Source organism: Ascaphus truei, chromosome 2 (genome assembly GCF_040206685.1).
Source record: "Ascaphus truei isolate aAscTru1 chromosome 2, aAscTru1.hap1, whole genome shotgun sequence".
In the NCBI taxonomy this organism is placed as follows: domain Eukaryota; kingdom Metazoa; phylum Chordata; class Amphibia; order Anura; family Ascaphidae; genus Ascaphus; species Ascaphus truei.
This window is the reverse complement of record NC_134484.1, coordinates 122616199-122635257: the sequence shown is the minus strand read 5'-3', so window position 1 is coordinate 122635257 and position 19059 is coordinate 122616199. Positions and strand designations below refer to the sequence as shown.

At 40.6% G+C, this 19059-nt stretch overlaps 1 protein-coding gene across 4 annotated transcripts in view; it reads right to left on the bottom strand.

The window, feature by feature from the left end:
* CCDC178 (coiled-coil domain containing 178) overlaps positions 1-19059 on the bottom strand; it is a 387874-nt gene that overhangs the window by 177587 nt on the left and 191228 nt on the right. The window contains exon 18 of one of the 4 annotated variants that reach the window (XM_075584653.1): positions 11129-11166. The exons of the other annotated variants lie outside the window; for them this stretch is intronic. Within the exon in view, the coding sequence (XP_075440768.1) occupies positions 11149-11166 (18 nt within the window). The 3' untranslated portion in view covers positions 11129-11148. Of the gene's footprint in view, positions 1-11128; positions 11167-19059 lie in introns of those variants that run through there. 4 annotated transcript variants of the gene reach the window in all.

Genomic DNA, 19059 nt, shown 5'->3' with positions numbered 1-19059 from the left:
AAAATCTTATTTGCATGTACTTTCTCCATCAAATGTGTGCATTTTGAGGACGGAGAGAGGGATAGTGCATTATTGTAATATCCCTATTTCCTTATGTAGCACGTGTTCCCCCACCCCCTGCAAGGTGCAGGAGAGATGAGATGGCCGCGACGTTGTGGGGGAACAGGGCAGACATTTGGGGATTCCTCTGGTTCTTTCCTTCTTGGTGACAGCGCCACCAGACATGGAGGCTTCAGCAAGGCTGAAGGCGGTCCCCGCTATGACAGTCCTTACTTACAATACCTCTCTCCACACAGACAGCAGCGGAGCCAGAAATATAAATGAGGATGATCTTTATTACAGCGTGATGTTGTTGCAGCGTGTGCTCCAGTTGATAAGGTAGATCCCTGGCTTCTGGATGGTACTGGCCTGACGGTAATGGTAAGGCCTCTCTGGATTAAATTATGCTCTCAGCCCATGAGACGAAAAGGTGGAGGTGGTGAGCGCATATAAAAGACAGAAAAGACAAAATATATACAGTCTCTGAGGCGGAAAGTTATTTTCTGAAACACGTAGCTTCCTGGTCGGTTGTGTGCTGGAACGTGTGCGCAGAAGGCTTCCCTAGCTGCCCCGCGTTCTCCCGTTGCGGTCCTGTTGTCGGACGCGACAGTAGGAAGACACTGCATCGGAATCAACCGGACGGCTGTCGGAGCCAGAGGGTGTACTTATATGTAAGTGTGCATTTGCTTTGCTATTTGGAATAAAGTTTATATATTTCTAATTCCCTGCCTATACTATCCTTTCTTAGACGGTTTGTGGGACTCCGGATGTCCCATACCACTGACGTCAAGTGACTGTTCCCCAGAGGACGGTGAAAAGATACCATCTGTTGTGAAAAGGCTCACACACAGCGTGTGAGTACAGATATTATTGATCTTATATTATATCCCCCGACCTCTGATTAAGTGTATACTCTTGAGGATTCTGTTTACAGTACGTCTGTTTGTAACAGACTGTATATATTTTGTCTTTTCTGTCTTTCTGAGGATCAAGGGATGATCCTCTTCAGGTTGAGCAGCAGATCCAACTAAGGGCTAGTATTAATACTATTATTTGGTATTTTCAGATTGTCCTTTCTCTGTATTTACTTCCCACTTGGTGTACTGTATGTGCCTTGATTTCTGGCTAAGACAGTCAACTACATTGCTAGGGAGCGCCATAGTTATTCCCTTTTTGTACTCAGCCCATGAGGGGCTGAGCACATGTCTCACCCCCAGTCGGGAGGAGAAGCTGAGAGCACCTACCCCTCGAAGGGATAGTCTGAAACCCAACTCGCTTCTAAAAGACTCACCCCCAAGGGGCTGAACGTCATTCTATAATTTAGGCACTTCCTTCCTGAAGCTCAAAGAGGGAGGGCCCAGTAGCTGTACCACCATTAGCTATCACAGATCCCTGTGTCATCTCCACTCATGTCACTCAGGAAGTCAGCATGAGGAGGGGGAAAACCCCATAGGATAGCCTGTCACTGTCTGTGTCTTACGTGACAGTGAAGGTAGAGAGATAGCTGGACCAGCCATCGCTATACTTATAAACAATGAACACTCGTAGTAACAGGTTTGCAAAAATATACATGATATATGCAGAAATATAGATTTGTATAGAGGGGTATTAATATAATAGTCTGTCTCTCTTTCATGAGGGGGGATCTGTGTGTGAGCATTACAATGCTTGCTGCTTGTTGCATAGCGTGGGAATACCTTGTTTTTGCAAGATTTCTTTATTTGCATACCACAGGGATTTGCAGAGCCAGAACAAAATTGGGACCTACTGATGAAGCAGAGCTGATTGCTCCCTCGGTGGTTCAATTTTGGGTGATTTATCAAATTTTCTGCAAAATAAATCTCACCCGAATTGCCCCACCACTTTCAAAAGCATTTTTTCTTGTTAATGCAGCAAAACGTACACAAATAAAATAATTTTTTGCTTAACTTCCCTACGCGAACAGGGGCTTGGTATGCAAATGCTTGCATGGTCCTTATTGAGAATTATCATTTTCAGGTAATGTACAGTAGCATTACGGTTGGGCTACAGTTTCAGTTGGTCTCGGGTTATATATGAAACGCTAAACCTAACTGCATACCGTATTCCTAGTCTCAAATACAGTACAAGTTACACAAAAAGTTATGGAAATGGCTCTTAAAAAAAGAACAGCAGGGGCCCTCCAATGGTCTTATCCAAATAAAGATACACAATTTATTCACACAGGATCAGCATCTTTGATCCTTTTTTAATAAATGGTGTATTTGTATAAGACCATTGGAATGCCACAGTAGTTATTTTTTCTGATATATACATGTTTTGCTGGCTGGCTGGACAATGTGCACCCATGGAAGAATATCTACAGTATCGTGAGTGCTCCAATTTCTGTACAATGCAGTAACTGTGTCACAGTACATCATGGCGCACAATAACAGCCGCTACATCTGTAAAATGCTGTTTTTGGACATGTGAGAACTACAGTAATCCATGAAAACAGGGAAATGTAGTATGTGCATAAATACTAAATGCCGTTCTTGCAGTTGAATGACAAGGTGTTATTCAACTATAAAAAAAAACCACAACAGACAGCTGGCCATATAAACAGATCCCGGTACAGAGATACGAACATTAAGAAGTACAGAGACATGCTCCTCTATTTATTATATTGTGAAGTAGGGTAACACACAGCTAACAACACATTAACATTTAACTAGTACATCTTAATCTGGGTACAAAAATAAAATAATTTAGTGGTCATGCTTTCTAATTTATTGGAAGCATATTAACATCACTACAGAATAGGACCTGGTGAACGAAATCCTGATTAATAACACAGCAGGAACGTCCTCCATCCATTCTATTCCATGTACTGTAAGTTACTGCACCATAAACTGTGCATTAAGCCACTTCACAACAAAAGAAGCCACTGAAACAAAAGCCTAAAGAGACAGACATGGGCTGATTCTATAAAGTCTGACGCGGCCACTCATGGAAAACTACCATTCAAGTCAATGGAAGTTTTCAACTTCAAATTAGCCCCACAAGCTCACCACAGGAAGGAAATCTGGAGTTGACCTGTTCCCTAGCATTGGGAAGTAGCATTATAACATATTGTATCTCTTAGCATCAATATATCAAGGTCACTTGCCCATTTTCTCCCGTGTGTTTGCAATTCCAGAAGTGTTAATAAGTTTCACACACAGGAAGAAATGGTTTTACTGTCTATTGATTACATGCACACCAAGTCATTTCTAGGGAGGATTTTCTCAAAAAGGCGTTAAAAAAAAAAGTCAAATGTAAATATTTTTTCATGAAAAAAACTATTGGGGGAGGTTCCATGATTAAAGGTGTTACAATTGTTTACAAAACAAAATTAGCTTGTGAATGATACGCAAGTAAATAAACAGAATAATCCATTAAAAGATCATGGTTGTTTCTTTTAAGCAGATCCCACAGTGATTTCTCAAGAGCAGAAAATAAATTCATTTCAAATGTAGCCATTGCAACAAGAGTTGAACTAGCCTCCCTGTGGAAACAGAATGCCAGGTACACCTTACCCAAAATAAGGAATAAGATCGGGTTCATCTGTCAAATGGAAATATTGACGTGCCTCATAAGCGACACTTACTCTACGGCTACATTCCAGAGAGTCTGGCAGCCATTGATAGCCCATGCAGGTATTCCAGGCCTTAATCAACATACTGCGGTCCTTTAGGATAAACAAGGTCTCCTCGCTTCTCTTTGGAATCCCTGACCCTGCATGGAATACACGTTGTGATATGTAATGGTGTCCCCCACATCTTTTTTTCTTTTTGTGTTCCTGTAACCCTCCCCCACTTTTTTTTTTTGTTGTTGTTCCATAAAGCTGTAATATGTGTTTTTTCTTATATTTCTTAAAGCTGTAGAACTTTAGATCTTACGTGGGTACAAGCCTGGAGCGTACAAACATGTGGACAGGATCAAAATAGCTACAGACTTTATTCAAAATCAGCCTCACAGTCTCACCCACAGGAAGGTAATCTTTGTAGGGGATATATGAACGCATTCAGAGTAAACTTGACGCAGACGCCTCCTGTTCAATATGTTCTGAAGTGCCTGAGGCAAACTTGTGAAGAAGGCTTTTGCGCTTGTAAATGAAAAAATGGCCCAAGTGAATACAGAACTGTGTATTAAAGAACACCCCCTCCCTCCCCCCCCCTACCACAGAAGCCAATATGGGTTTAAATCATAATGTTAGCATATCCTGCTCTTCAAAACCTTGAGTTTCTGAAGTTACTATGGTAACCTATCGAACACACTGAGATGTGACAGTGTGGAAAAGACAGTTACAGAGGCCACGCACTCTCCACCGGCAATCAGTTTCATTGTTCTGGGGGAAAAGCAAGGGGCATCTCAGTTTTTGGGTGCTGCAGGTGCCACGGGATCTCCAGAATTTGTGGTCATGTGACCACTTCAGCAGCGAGCACATGGCCGCCACATCGCTCTCTGGCTGATATAAATGGCAGTGAAATTTTAAATTTAAATGTAATTTACTAGCCTGATAACATACTGAAACTGCCAATAGTTCTGTATTTAGACTTACATTTCAAAGCCATTAAATACATCTTAAACGTTTCACCACATTATTATTTATTTTATGGATGTACAGCTCAACTCCGTTATAGCGTGATCCGCTACAACGCGGATCTGCATATAACGCAGTCTGAGCGTGGCTCCCGATTTAAAAACATCTTTTTTTTTTTAAACATTCAATGCTTTATTGCTAACGGACACACACCATGTGGGAATTGAACATGAATACATTTTATATAATACACATGCAGGAATCGAACCCAGGACCTTTCACATGCTAGTACCAATTCCCTACCTGCTAAGCCACAGGATATAATAATGTATAAATTATAAAATAAATATAATAATAATTTATACATTATAATAAAAAGTAAAATAAAATAATGTATAAATTATACCATATCATACAGGATATGCGCTCAAAAGTCTACATAAGTGCCACGCACGTGGACTCAGCCTGATGAAGCAGGGAGAGCTGCAGAGAGGAGAGAGCAGTAGAGAGGAGAGAGCTGCAGATGCCGGTAAGTCCTAGCACGGCAAAATTTTATAATGCGATGCCGGTTATAATGCAGTCTCATTCTGTGGACCCCGAGGACCGCATTATAACGGGGTTCAGCTGTATATAAGCTTTTGAGACTAACTATAAAGCACTAGAGAAGTTGGGTGCTTTTAGTTTTGTCCCTTTGTATAGAAATTCCAATACATTTTGCGAAATGGGACTGACCATTTATACAATTTTAAAGGCAATACATTTTTATTTTAAAGTTAAATAAGATTAAAAAAATAAACACTGTGCAAATATACACAAAAATCAAAACTTGTGTCTGAACTACCAACAAAACAATGAACAAATGTACTCATTTCCCTTGTTTCTGTAAAGGAGATCCAGCCACAATATGCTCTTAAGACACTGGTCAGGATTTCCAGACGATGAAGATGTGGGATCTGTCTATGCACAATGATCACATTCGATTTTTTTTTGGTGCAGCAAAATTGTCGTGCTAAAAAGCACTTAGATTGCAAGCTCTTTGTGGCAGGGACTCCTTTTCCTTAAAGTCTACTTGTATGTATGAAGCGCTTATTCCTATTATGTCACGTTTAGTACTGCTGGAAACCACTATGTACAGGGATGGCGCGATATAAATAGAGATATACAAGTAGCACAAACCTTCATAAGGTGTGTTGTGTGTATGAAGGTCAATACCGGACTTCATACATATGACACACAGTTTGTTTGAAATTAAGTTTCGCGAATAGATCATGCCTGATTGATACAATTTAAATGAAAACAAAATAATGTGTATTTGGTACTTAGAATTAATATTAGTCAATATAAATTATTAGTGTAAAATTATTTAGAATAGCCATACTGTGAAAATTATACATTCTGTTAATCTATATAATAAACCATCTGTCAAATAACGTTTTTATTACACCCTAATTCAATATAAACAGACTTAATACTTAAATTGTAAGCTCTTCGGGCCAGGAACTCCCTTGCCTAATGTTAGTTTTATGCCTGAAGCGCTTATTCACATTATGCATTATATTATTATATCACATGATCTACAAAGGATAAGTTAATGCGCTCCAAACTGATTGTACAATCAACCCCAAAAAACTCAGATTACTAGGGTTATTAAAGGGTTAGTGAAAAAATGAAGCAAATTAAGAATGATGGCTCACAGCATCAAGACAAAGTGCAATATATAAAAATTATCAGCACAAAAATCACATAGTATAAGGAGGATTAATAAAATTTATGATATCAAATTCAAATAAAAAGCACACACGGTGCCACACAGCATAATATTGTAGTAATATATAGAGAAAGATATAGAATGGATACAAATTGACCAAATACCACTCTTAGAAAGACAAAGCTTGTTGTTGAAGAAAAAACTTGCCACTGAAGAAAAGAGTCCTGTTTTAACAGTCCACACTTTTAGAAATTAGGCAGCGCCGATAGGGAATGCACCCGCTCTCGGCTTTGCGTTGAAGGAGCTGCTCCCGTCCTTAAAGTAACGTAGAGTATGAACCAGATTAGTCTCTGCCTCTCTCTCGTCACTTGGTCGTTTACCGCTTGCTGTTCCACTCTGAACGAACACCGGTTAAGGAATGCACCTGCTCCCGGTTTGCAGCTTTCAGTAGTCACGTGACATCAGACAGGGAGTTTCTTTGGAGATCGTTACACCTGGCTTGTACTGCTTACAGATGATTATGCACCGCTCAGCCTCGTTTTCTAAGTGTATTAGAAACAGGAAGCCTTTAGAGGATCTTAAATCACTAAATATAAAGAAGAAATGTTAAAAATAACACACTATTAGTTCCTGCGCGTTTCGTATCATCAGATACCTGAAGAAGTATCTGATAATACGAAACGCATAGCAACTGATAGTGTGTTATTTTACAAGCCAGGTGTAACGATCTCCAAAGAACCTCCCTGTCTGATGTCACGTGACTACTGAAAGATACAAACCGGGAGCAGGTGCATTCCTTAACCGGTGTTCGTTCAGATCGGAACAGCAAGCGATAAATGACCAAGTGACGAGAGAGAGGCGGAGACTAATCTGGTTCATACTCTACGTTACTTTAAGGACGAGAGCAGCTCCTTCACCGCAAAGACGAGAGCGGGTGCATTCCCTATCGGCGCTGCCTAATTTCTAAAAGTGTGGACTGTTACAACAGGACTCTTTTCTTCAGTGGCAAGTTTTTTCTTTAACAACAAGCTTTGTCTTTCTAAGAGAGTATTTGCTCAATTCGTATCCATTCTATATCTTTCTCTATATATCGCTACAATATTATTATATCACGTGTACTACCGCTGTGAAGCGCTATGTACATAAATGGTGCAATATAAATAAAGATATACATACAAGACTTACACCAGGTTGAACTTGGAGGACAATTTTAAAGCAGGTTCAACTATTTCGTGGCACAGATACAATTTTGTTTTAGTACATACCTGTACCATTTACATCTCTGCGTCATGCACATCCCATTTTCGTGTGCACCAATATAGCTGACTAAAAACATTTTTGAAGCCTAGGTGTCATAGACCCACACAAGTGCAATAAAATGTGATTTCCCTGTGTCAATTTTATGCCAAAATGTCTATTTGCAACGCTTAGTACACAGGCCCCGTAATGTAGTTACCTACTGAATCCAGGTCACCTGGCTTTGCAAATTAGAAAAATGCATAATGCCCATAAAAGGTCTACCAGAATGAAGTGGTTAATTTGTTTATTTATTTATAAAATATTTTACCAGGAAGTAATACATTGAGAGTTACCTCTCGTTTTCAAGTATGTCCTGGGCACAGAGTTAAGACAAATAATACATGTTTACAAATACAGTTACATAATGAGCAGGGTATACATTATATACAAGACATTGCATGCACAGTTAAAGATAATTTATATTATGGGCGTATGAAACAGTTACAGACCAGATTAAAATGTGTGACAGCCTTAGATTTGAAAGACTGGTGGTGGATGTAAGAGTCTCTGGTAGGTTGTTCCAGTTTTGGGGTGCACGGTAAGAAAAGGAGGAACGTCCGGATACTTTGTTGAGCCTTGGGACCATGAACAGTCTTTTGGAGTCTGATCTCAGGTGATAGGTGCTGAATGTGGTAGGGGTGAGGAGCTTGTTCAGGTAGCTGGGTAGCTTGCCCATAAAGTATTTGAAGGCAAGACAGGAAAGGTGAACTTTGTGCCAGACTCGAGTGATAACCAATCTAGTTCTTTGAGCATTTCGCAGTGATGTGTGTTATAGTTGCATTGGAGAACAAAACGACAAATTGAATTGTAGAGGGTGTCAAGTTTGCTAAGGTGGGTTTGAGGGACTGAGCCATATTTCTATCTTCATATATCTCCTACACCAGGGTGTATGCAAAAGCAAAGAAAGAGAGTCAATTTGTTCACAATCTATATTTTGGAATGTAAACTTAACAGAAGCCTTTCTTTAGTTACAGTATATTAAATAATGTACTGTATATAAAAATACAGCTCACAAATACTTACTACACATAGATAAACCGGATATAGGCAACATTTGCACGCATTTAAACATAAACATATAAACGTACACACAGGTACTTAATATTACTAAACAATGCCTATTGGTTATGTCATGAGATTGTTTTGAAGACGTATTCTAATGCGTTCTCTCCCCCTCCTCCCCACCCCATTGGCAAATGTATCTAGCTGCTTCCACTTAAATGAAAGACTTAACTACAACAAGAAGCTCAAACAGATCTCCAACTGTGAACTAATTAAAGACAATTTCCTTGCATTGTTCTTTACTAAATAGCATTTGTGATTTAATTTTTTTCTCCAGAATTTCATCTTACTGTCAAGGCAATCAAGCATTATCCGTAACATCCACTTCCATTTGTATTTTACATATATCAAATAACACAATTTGCATTTTCAGATTTGACTGTGAGAAGACAAGGTTTATCTTGACAACATCAGGGGAGCTCAAATTCCTGCACTCACAAACTCTCCAACACCATCCTCCAACAATAAACTAAAGAGAAACGCAGCACATGTTCCATACAATTGGTATTCTTTGCTGTTGTTTATTACCATCCAAGTAAATCCAAGCTGCCAAGAAATGAAATAATAATATTTTGTTCTTATATAGCACTGATGATGTCATATATTAGAATTTACATAGGATTGTTTTTGTTATACACACAGACACATGTCCCTGCCTCTTAGAGCTTACACCTACATTTTGGTGTATGACGCACAGGGAGATAAAGTGACTTGGCCAAGTTTACAAGGAGCTGAGATAAGGATTTGAACAAGGCTCAATGTCATGATTTTCAGAGTCAGTGTCTTTACTCACTGTGACACTCTGTCATATAGCCCTAGTGAAGCCTCAGTGGTATGGTGCTGGCCCTAGTGGAGCCTCAGTGGTAAGGTGTTAGCCCTAGTGGAGCCTCGGTGGGTAAGGTGTTAGCCCTAGTGGTAAGGTGCTGGCCATAGTGGAGCCTCAGTGGTAAGGTGTTAGCCCTAGTGGAGCCTCAGTGGTAAGGTGTTGGCCCTAGTGGAGCCTCGGTGGTAAGGTGCTAGACATAGTGAAGCCTCAGGTAAGGTGCTAGACATAGTGAAGCCTCAGTGGTAAGGTGCTAGCCCTTGTGGAGCCTCAGTGGTAAGGTGCTGGCCCTAGTGGAGCCTCAGTGGTAAGGTGCTAGCCATAGTGGAGCCTCAGTAGTAAGGTGCTAGCTCTAGTGAAGCCTCAGTGATAGGCTGCACTATGGCTAGCACCTTAAGTGGTAAGGTGGGATGGAAGTCGGCCCATCCCTAAAAAGAATATAATGTCCCCTCTAGTCATAAATAATTTATTCACAAATAAAACCACAATCATATGACATGGTTTGTTACGAGTTACCTTTATGTTTATTTGATTTGATGTTGGTTGTGATACCTTTTTGTGGACAAACATTACATTTTATTAAAAGATTACAATAGTGTACAGAGCTTTTGAAACCTCGTCAGTTTCTTCTTCAAGTGTACACTATACCCCTACACTTGAGGACATTTAGGAGGGTTTAAAAGCTCTGTAATTTCATTTAAGAAAGACTCTAATGTTGGTGCACTAAAGGGCATCACAACCAATAGCAAGCCTGTTTTTTGTCCAGGACCAATATGGCTACTAGAACTTTGAACTGTTTAACTTAATACATATTTTTCTCATTCCCTCAAATACTATACTGTATGATCGTTGTGGCAGAAAAAATACTGCATGTACAGGAGACGCAGTAAAATATAATGCTTGAGTATGTGGTATTTTACATATTTTACATATTTGCATATAGTATTGATTATAAGATAAAATAATCTAAATAATAGGGGTAGGCTAACCATTTTTTGTTACTTTTCCTTCCCAGTGTAGTAGCTAAAATACCATGCGTTGGCCTTATGTATTTACAGAGCAACAACGAAGAATTCATCATACAAAAATAATGATGTACAGTATGGACTTCTAACAAGAGGTCTTAGTGACATAAATTAGGTGACTTAAATTGGGGGGAAATGGCCTGTTTCTTGAGAGGGATTGGGGTGAACAGCTGTAGTAACAAAATAAAAAAAGAGGACTTTAAGAAAACTAATTTATTGCCGGACTCAATACCTTTGGATGGATCAATATGGCATTTATTCAAAACTATAAACTGTAGTTAGTGTATGAGCTTCAAGACCTTGGAAGTCTTCTTCTAAAACGATAGCGATTTAGGTACTAATAATTAAAAAACAAAATGAAGGTTCCCAGATGCAGAATTTGATCTATTCCTTAACAATATGTACGTTTAACCATTCCCCAAATCACAAACTGATGCACACGGAACACGATAGGCACAAAATATCTTAAGACTCTGATACTTAGAGAAGCATGCTCTCTATACTTCTTTTAGCATCAATTCTACAGCAATTTTTTTTTAATCTTGTAATACATAGGCACAAATATCTGATATCAAATGTTTGCAATCTGCAGTGCTTTTTCACCTTTCTGCTCCATTTGCTTCTACTGCCCTCTAGTGTCTGAAGTAGATCAATCACAGCCCTTCATCTATGGGACCTCACACACATCAGTTGCTGAACAAAATGATAATTATAACAATGATACACTTATCCTAAAACTGATGGACACATTGGCTTTAAGGATTGGCGTTACAGTGTTAAATTGCCATTGTGCTGTAATAATGCTGCATATAGACCATACTTGAGATCGAGATGTATTGTAACTCTCAATGTATTATTTCCTGGTAAAACATCTGATAAATAAATAAGTTGTGCAGAGCGGCAGAACCCTTTGCTGCCTGTGGGATCTGCAACACATTGCATTGCAGTCCTAAAAAGCAAGCAATTTTGTTTTAAACTAAGTGTCAATGTAATTCAGTAGAAAGATTCGGTCATCCCATAAATCCAATTGTTATTTATTTTTCACTGGAAAAAAATTGTTTCTATTTTCCACAGCTCCTGATTCTTTGGACTATTATCCAGTTACTATTGTTCTTTCCCTGTATCTATTTAGCATTAGCAAATGATGGTAGTATAAATTAGTTTATGAAAAAAAATGTGGATAAACAATTGGCATGTACAGTATAGTCAAATATTTCTGATAAAACAGATTAAAAGAAGACTGTGAAATGATCCAATGCATTTGGTTACTATGGACTTATACCTGTCTAATTGTTTTAAATGTGTCAATAACCTACTAAACATATAACTGCTATTGGTTCAGGTTGGACCTAGGGACTGTCATTTCAACCCTTTAGTTGCCCCATGATGTAGTTACCATGTTATGGGGTATGGCACTCCAGGGATCCATGACGTAGCAGCCATGTCCTATACCATTTGCTTGTTTTCTAGGGGAGATCGTGTTCCGCGCAATTATGGAGCCCTGAACGCAACCTAGCAGCTATGGGACAGGAAGAGAAAGACGCCTTGATCACTCCCCGAGGACCGGTCCCGTGATCGCAAAGTGCCGGGTGGGCTGTTATACTGAGGGGCCCTCACCACTCAAAGGGTTAATGGAGAGACCAGAATAGTAGAAAAAGTGAATGTTTATGATGCATGTGTGTCCACTGCTACACTGCCGTTTATTTGCCCTATAAAACCGCATTAAATAACATGAGATTAAATCAATTTGTGCAACAAAAGACCTACTGTAATCACAATTTTTTTTTTATTTAGTACCTCTTATTTAAACCTAAATTTAAAAATGCTTTTTTTTTTTTTTTTTTGCAATGAAAAAATGGAAATAGAAATCAGCAGTTTATGATGATAATTATTGAAAAGAGTAGTGTGTGTGTGCTGAAGGTATTAAAGCATTCAATCAGTCAAGGGGCCAATAACAGAGGGAAAGAGAAATTAAGAACCATAGGCAAGCGAGAAAAGATGTGTTTCAGGATGAGATGTGAAAAGAGATGAAGAGTCAATGAGGCAGAGAGATACAGGAAGTCTGTTCCAAATGGCAGGATCTGCAGAGGATAAAACTCTTGCACCAAATGTTGATATTGAGGGAGGAAACAAAGGGGTGAATACAAGGTAGATAAGTGCGGCAGACACATTGTGCAAAGCTTTACAAAATGAAATGCATGCAAAAAAGACTAGAAAATTAATTGAAATGGTGAATACTTAAAAGCAGAAATTCCCGAGTGACCCCACTTTTTTTTTTTTTTTTTTACAGTATTGGAAATAGGGGGTCCTCCAGAGAGTTAAACTTGCCGTTTTTAGATACAGGTACACCCTGGTTCCCAGGATATTTACCAGTACAGTTACTGGGATTTCTTCCTGGTTTTTTTTGTCCGTAAAATATGAAGCTGCAACTGATGATGTTGCGGCTTCCCACTGGCCTGAGATTTGGCAGCCATTTTGTTTCCTCTGGGGGGGAGGGGGAGAGATTTAAACCTGGTACTTTTCCTTTTAAGTATCTTGGGAATCAGGGGGTCTCTGGAGCACAAAATAGAGTATTTCAGCTCTGGTGAACACCCCCGTTTCCCATCCTGTAGGGTGTAAAAATAAAACGAGTAGATGAGAGTGCTGCTTTAAATCATACAACATCAATATTTACACGGTCTGAAAAAGAGGGAAGATCTGAAATAAACGTTCAAATGCATGAATGGTGTCAATATTTCCAGAGAAAGAGGTCATATTGTGAGACTAGAGGATGGCAGGCCTTGGGTAAAGTGATGCAGTACTTCGTCACTGAAAGGGTAGTACAGTAGATGCATTAAACAGTTTCACAGCAGAGTGGGGGAGGCTGTGTGGACTAAGTATTCCTCACTTGCCATCAAATGTTTCTAGCATATTAAAAACAAAGTCCCCCTCCCCTACCTTAGAAAACAAATTAACTCAATGTATATGTCACCTATCAGTAGGAAAGGTACATTTGGACAGGTGATCTTACTGGTTACATCTTCTTATCTTAATTACTGTATGTCTATGGATTACATATTCACTTTAGATTAAAAAATGTTTTCACCCAATGTATCTCTAGAAGAGAACGTGCCTTTATTTTGTTTATACTTTAGTACTACAGAACATCCTAGTGTCCTAATTTTACTGCACTCCATAATATAGCAGCATAAAGACATTATACAAAGGGCCCTATGTTGTCTAGAGTTCAGTATAGCAGAATATTCAAGAAGAGCAGCTTTAAGATGCCATCTGGGGCCTCTATTCCATATGCTGTGTTTCTCAATCCTCTCCTTGGGATACCCCAGTCAAGCGACATTTTAGTTATAGCTAGTAATCAATCAAACATGCACTTATAATATATTGTGCTTACTAATGAACTATTATTACCATTGTTTATTTGAAAAGCACCAGTATATTTAGCAGTGGGGTACAATGAGGGTACAATTACATCAACAAAATGACATACAGTAGAAATATAAATAAGGACAAACAAGCGTCAACAGATACAGAAGGTAATGAGGGCCCTACACATGAGAGCTTAGTCTATTTTATTCCTAAAATATGTGGGGTGTACTGAGGAAAGAGTTAAGAAACACTGCATTATGCTGTGACAATGTCTTCCCTGTGTTGAAAAAGTGTTCAGCAGCATTCAAATGAATGACATTAAAATCTTCTTCAGGACCAGAACGTGGATTTGTAGCCTAGTCACTGAAGGCCTTGGAGTGCTACATCAAACATTGTTGTTTAGTTGGATAATTTCAGGTACAGTGAAACTGAATAGGTTGTTATTGTCAATTTGAATCACTGTTAGAAACTCTCTGTCCTTCAGATTCCAAAACTAAACAGTATTAGGTGAAACCTTTTTTGTTTGGACTAGCAATTGGTATTTTAGGACAAGCTTTTGAGAGTACTACGCTCTTCCTTTTGCACAATCGCAACTGGGCTAACGCGGCTACATCTACTGTATTTAAAAATAAACAGAAAATTCATAGTGATCGCACACATAAAAGAGGAAAATGTTGCATAGGGGTAGAAGCAAAGGTTTTATATTTGCTAATTAGACATGATCAATGTCTTCTGGTTCACATTACAGTGACTTGCCTGTTTGACTTTAAACATTAAAATACTATGCCGGGATTTTTTTTAAATACAAGCATGTTTTCTACGTGTACAAAAACTCTTAACCAAGAGGCTCTTTCAGAATGTCATCAAAAGCTATATGATGTGCTGTAACTATTCCACATCATTTTATTTCTGCAACGCTTGTATGCAATTAACTGCATTAAAATTTATGTACTGTGCTTAAAAGTCAATAAATCAGATAGCAAGCTATTGTTGCTAAAGTGTAACATTATAAAACTTTGGGTATCTTGCGGTTGCAAAGCTAAGCAGTTCTTGGTACAGGACTAGCCAGACACAATAACACTAGAATACACTTTTTTGGTCACAAAAAGGTAAGGTTGTCACCTGGGTTTATCTATTATCCTCCAACATATAACTTTTTGGGAACAGTAGACAGGTATATAAAGAGTTAGGCCCTTATTCTGTAAGGTGTGATAGCGCAGGTGGCGTGCTAGCCCATGAAAAGCCCCCAAAAGTCAATGGGACTTTTCATGCAATAGCTCGTCATCTGCACTATCACACCTTACTGAATAAGGGTCTTAATATTGGAGAAACAATCCCTCCTATTTTTTTCCATTATGGACCTGTGGGTGCTCCTGAAACAGAAAGGAACTATTTTGATCTCTGTAAACACTCTGATTTCTGATGAACTTTGTGTGCCATCTTTTATTAAAGAAAATCAGGATGCTTGCTGAAATAAACCAATACTAACAATGGTGTTGTGGCTTTTTACTGGCTGGTCAGAATGATGCTGACCCAGAAATCATATTGCTATCCCAAAATGGCACACAAAAATATGGGGAGACAGTGTGTTGGAAAGCTAGCAATAGCACTGCTTTGCACTGGGGTGAAAATGTGTATTAGAAAAATTGCTCCATATTTAATTATTTTCACCCTACTAAATACTCTTTTGTAAATAATCAGCTAAATAAGTTACTGAAGTTGCCAACACTATCTTAAATATACCAGCTAAATGCATACCTATGAGGAATGATGAGCTAAATTAGCTGGCATCCTACTTTGATACAACTGGAACGTGATTTCAAAAACATTTTGCTCAGATTAATATCTGTCAATGTCACATGAAAAGCCAAAAACATATATTCTTTTGTGTATCGAAAGAACGTGAAAATTGCTGAAAGCCGCAATGTTAAAGGTGTTGCAGACCCTAATGGCAAAAAATATATTAACTTTGATAAGCAGTGCCTGTAGTAATATTATATATGTATAGCCATGGCTGGTCCAGCTATCTTTCTGCCCCTCCTGTCACGTAAGTCCTAGTAGCTGCAGGCCGTGACAGGCAATTCTGTGGGGTTTACCCCCACTCCCTCACACAGCCTCCCTGAGTGGCCAGAGAGGTGGTGTCATGGGGTCTGTGTTGCAGCCAATCCTGGTGCAGACCCTGTGCCCTCCCCTTTTGCAGCAGTGAGGAGGCTTTATAAATTGTAGTGTGAGGGAGTCGTCCTTCCCCAAGGGAAGAGAGAGGAGCTCAGCCCTTCCTGGGGCTGGGAGAGCAAGATCTGTGCATGGCACAAGGCCTCAACTATTAACTGCTAACCAGCACCATCCAGGGATCTGAGACCCCTACTCTACTATATGCAACACTGTTCACCATCTGCAGTGGTTGCCACAAATAAAGACCTCATTTATATAACCCTGGCTGAGTTCCGGTCTATTAGCCAGAGGTATTGGAGAGGAAGAACTGTCATGGTAGGGACAGCCTGCAACCTTGCTGTAGCCTGCCGTGTCTGGAGGTGCTGTATCACCATGGAAAGAACATAAGGATCACCGTAATCCTGTCCTGGTCCCCACTCCATCGCCGACTCTCAGCTCTGCTGCACCCCTCACAGGTATGCACGCACCAAGACATCAGTAGTAGCAGCAACATGTTTCCAGAGAGAGTGGGGGGGGGACGACACAGGGCTACATATGCAATATGAATCTCCTCCCCTTTCTGTTATCTCAACTACTGTCAAGCTCCATTCCAGCTGTAAGAGGTGTGAGGCAGATGAGAACACAACGCCTAAAGTGCTGCGACAGCAACATTTTAGAGTTCCCAAAGAACCGTGATACCAATATTTATTGCATGGGTATAAATATTGCATGGGTATAAAACAAGTATTGAATCTGAAACACATATGTTTTTATTCTATCAAATATGTTGGAAATGCATGAACAAAAAAAAAGTAGGAAATCGGTCACATAAAGGTCCAAATAGTATATATCTGCTTTTTATGGCAGTGGCCATGACATGAACCCCATATATTAGCAGCATGCCATCTGGATTATGTGGGACTGTCACCACAGATTGGCTCCTTGCCAATTCTCCATTTAGAACACAGGTATAAAACACTACTACAATTGGAAGTTCACTCTCTATTAGAGAAGGCCGTGAGTGTCTGTGACAAACAAATACGAGAAGTGTGTGTACGGTGTATATGTGTATGTGTGTATGTGTGTATATGTATATATATATATGTAGCCCCCTGTAAACAGCACAGGCTATACCTATCTTCCTTCTACTGTGGTAAGTCCTGTTAAGATCAGGCACCAGTAATCCTCATGGGTTTTCCCCCATCATAGCCCTGTCCTGAGTGGTAGATGCAGGCCTGGACTCTGCTGCAGGCGTGAGCAAGAGGGGAGGTTCTGCTGACATCACGAGAGGCGGGGCTAGCTCTATATTTAGCAGCCAACTCCTGTGAGTAGATTGAGTTACACCGAGAGTCTGGAACTGCCGGTTAGTTATACCGAGAGTCTGGAGTTGCTGATTAGTCATGCCGATAGTATGCAGTTCAGTTAGTATACCGTGAGTCGAATAGTCCTGCGGATCGGTCCGAGGAGTTGGAGGAGACCGCGGTCTCCCCTGCGCAGAGTGCAGGAGCAGAGAGAGAGGAGTGGAGAGATTCAGCCTCCTTTTAGTAGAGCTGATAGCGTTATAGACTTGGTGGACCAATGCCCCTCACCCCACTGCCAGGGGTGATGGGGAGAATACAAGACCCACCGTGAGGATAACCTCGGGGGTGGGCCACGGGGTATTGAAGCCCTAGCCCAGACCATCCTGTCGGAGGAGAGACTTGGAGGGAAGGAGAGGAGGAATTATCTGTGTGGGAGGAGAGCGGAGTAATAAGTACAGCTTGGCTATTGTTGTTGCGGCTACTGGACGCCACTACTGTTGGGAGTTGCTGATCTGCCAATAAAAGAGACTATCCTTTGTTACCAAAGACTGTGTGTGAATTGGAAGCTATTACCCTGGGACCCAAGGGGTTCTTCTATACAGGTCCTGTCCCATATTCCTGGGAGTATAGAAGATGGAGGCGCTGCACCACTAAGAGATCATGGAGGCTACCACCCCAGAAGCCCGGTCCTGGCTCCCCAATAACATCGCGGGAAGCTCAGGCCCTCCTGTTCCTCACAGGTATGCACCACACCGCATGTAATCTGCCCTCATGCACCCTAGACACCACCGTAGAGTCTGGGGGAAGGGGGGAAGCAGGGTTACATATATATATATATATATATATATATATATATATATATATATACACACACACACACACACACACACACACACACTGTATATTATTGCTTTTCTTTAAAGAACTTGTGCACTCACAATTTTTCCTTCATAATGCTAAGGGGATTTTATTTCTGGTTTTTGCTGAGATATATGTCAGAACAGGACCGGCTTATAGCAAGGCGGAACGGGCACAGTGAGATGCACTCTCCGTGCAAGTGTTGGAGAAGGATGGGCGCCCATAGGAGGTGGCGTAGGAAGGGTGAATAGTTAGAGCTGACCGAGTCCCTTGAGGCAGGTAGCGTGAGGCAACTGGGGGGGTCAGCCTGTTAACCAGTCCAGGGACCATGGCCCAGGGCCCGCGCTATGAGTGGCCAAAAGCAGGAGACGCCCGTACCTAGAAAAGAGGTACCATAGCTATCACCCACACACACGCACCACAGAACACTTGCATGGTAGACATCGAGTACAGTGCATGGAGGAGAGGAGTTCCGCTGAGCCTGGGGTACAAGCCACCTCAAGTTAGTGAGAGACAGAATGCAGAACACACAGTTGGCAGTCAGTCAGTGTTTAGGTACGAGATACCCGTTAGACACTGAGGATAGGGCACATGGGCGTTTGGAGGACTCATCCAAGATGGCGTCCATCTCTACATGTGCTCCGCGGAGCCAGAACAGTGATCTAAAATGGTGGTTCCCGCCAAGCCTGGAGCAAGCACGTGCGTTGTGCACGAGACTATTAGGAGAATGTGGCGGGACATGTGTAATAATTTTGCGCCAAACGCGGATTCTTTGCAAGGGGAGCGGAGTGGCGCGAAAGCCGAAAGCCCACCCACCTGTGCCGTGAATGGTCAGAAAGCCAGGTCACGTCACGCTGAAGAAGAAAAGATCCCACCTCTGGATT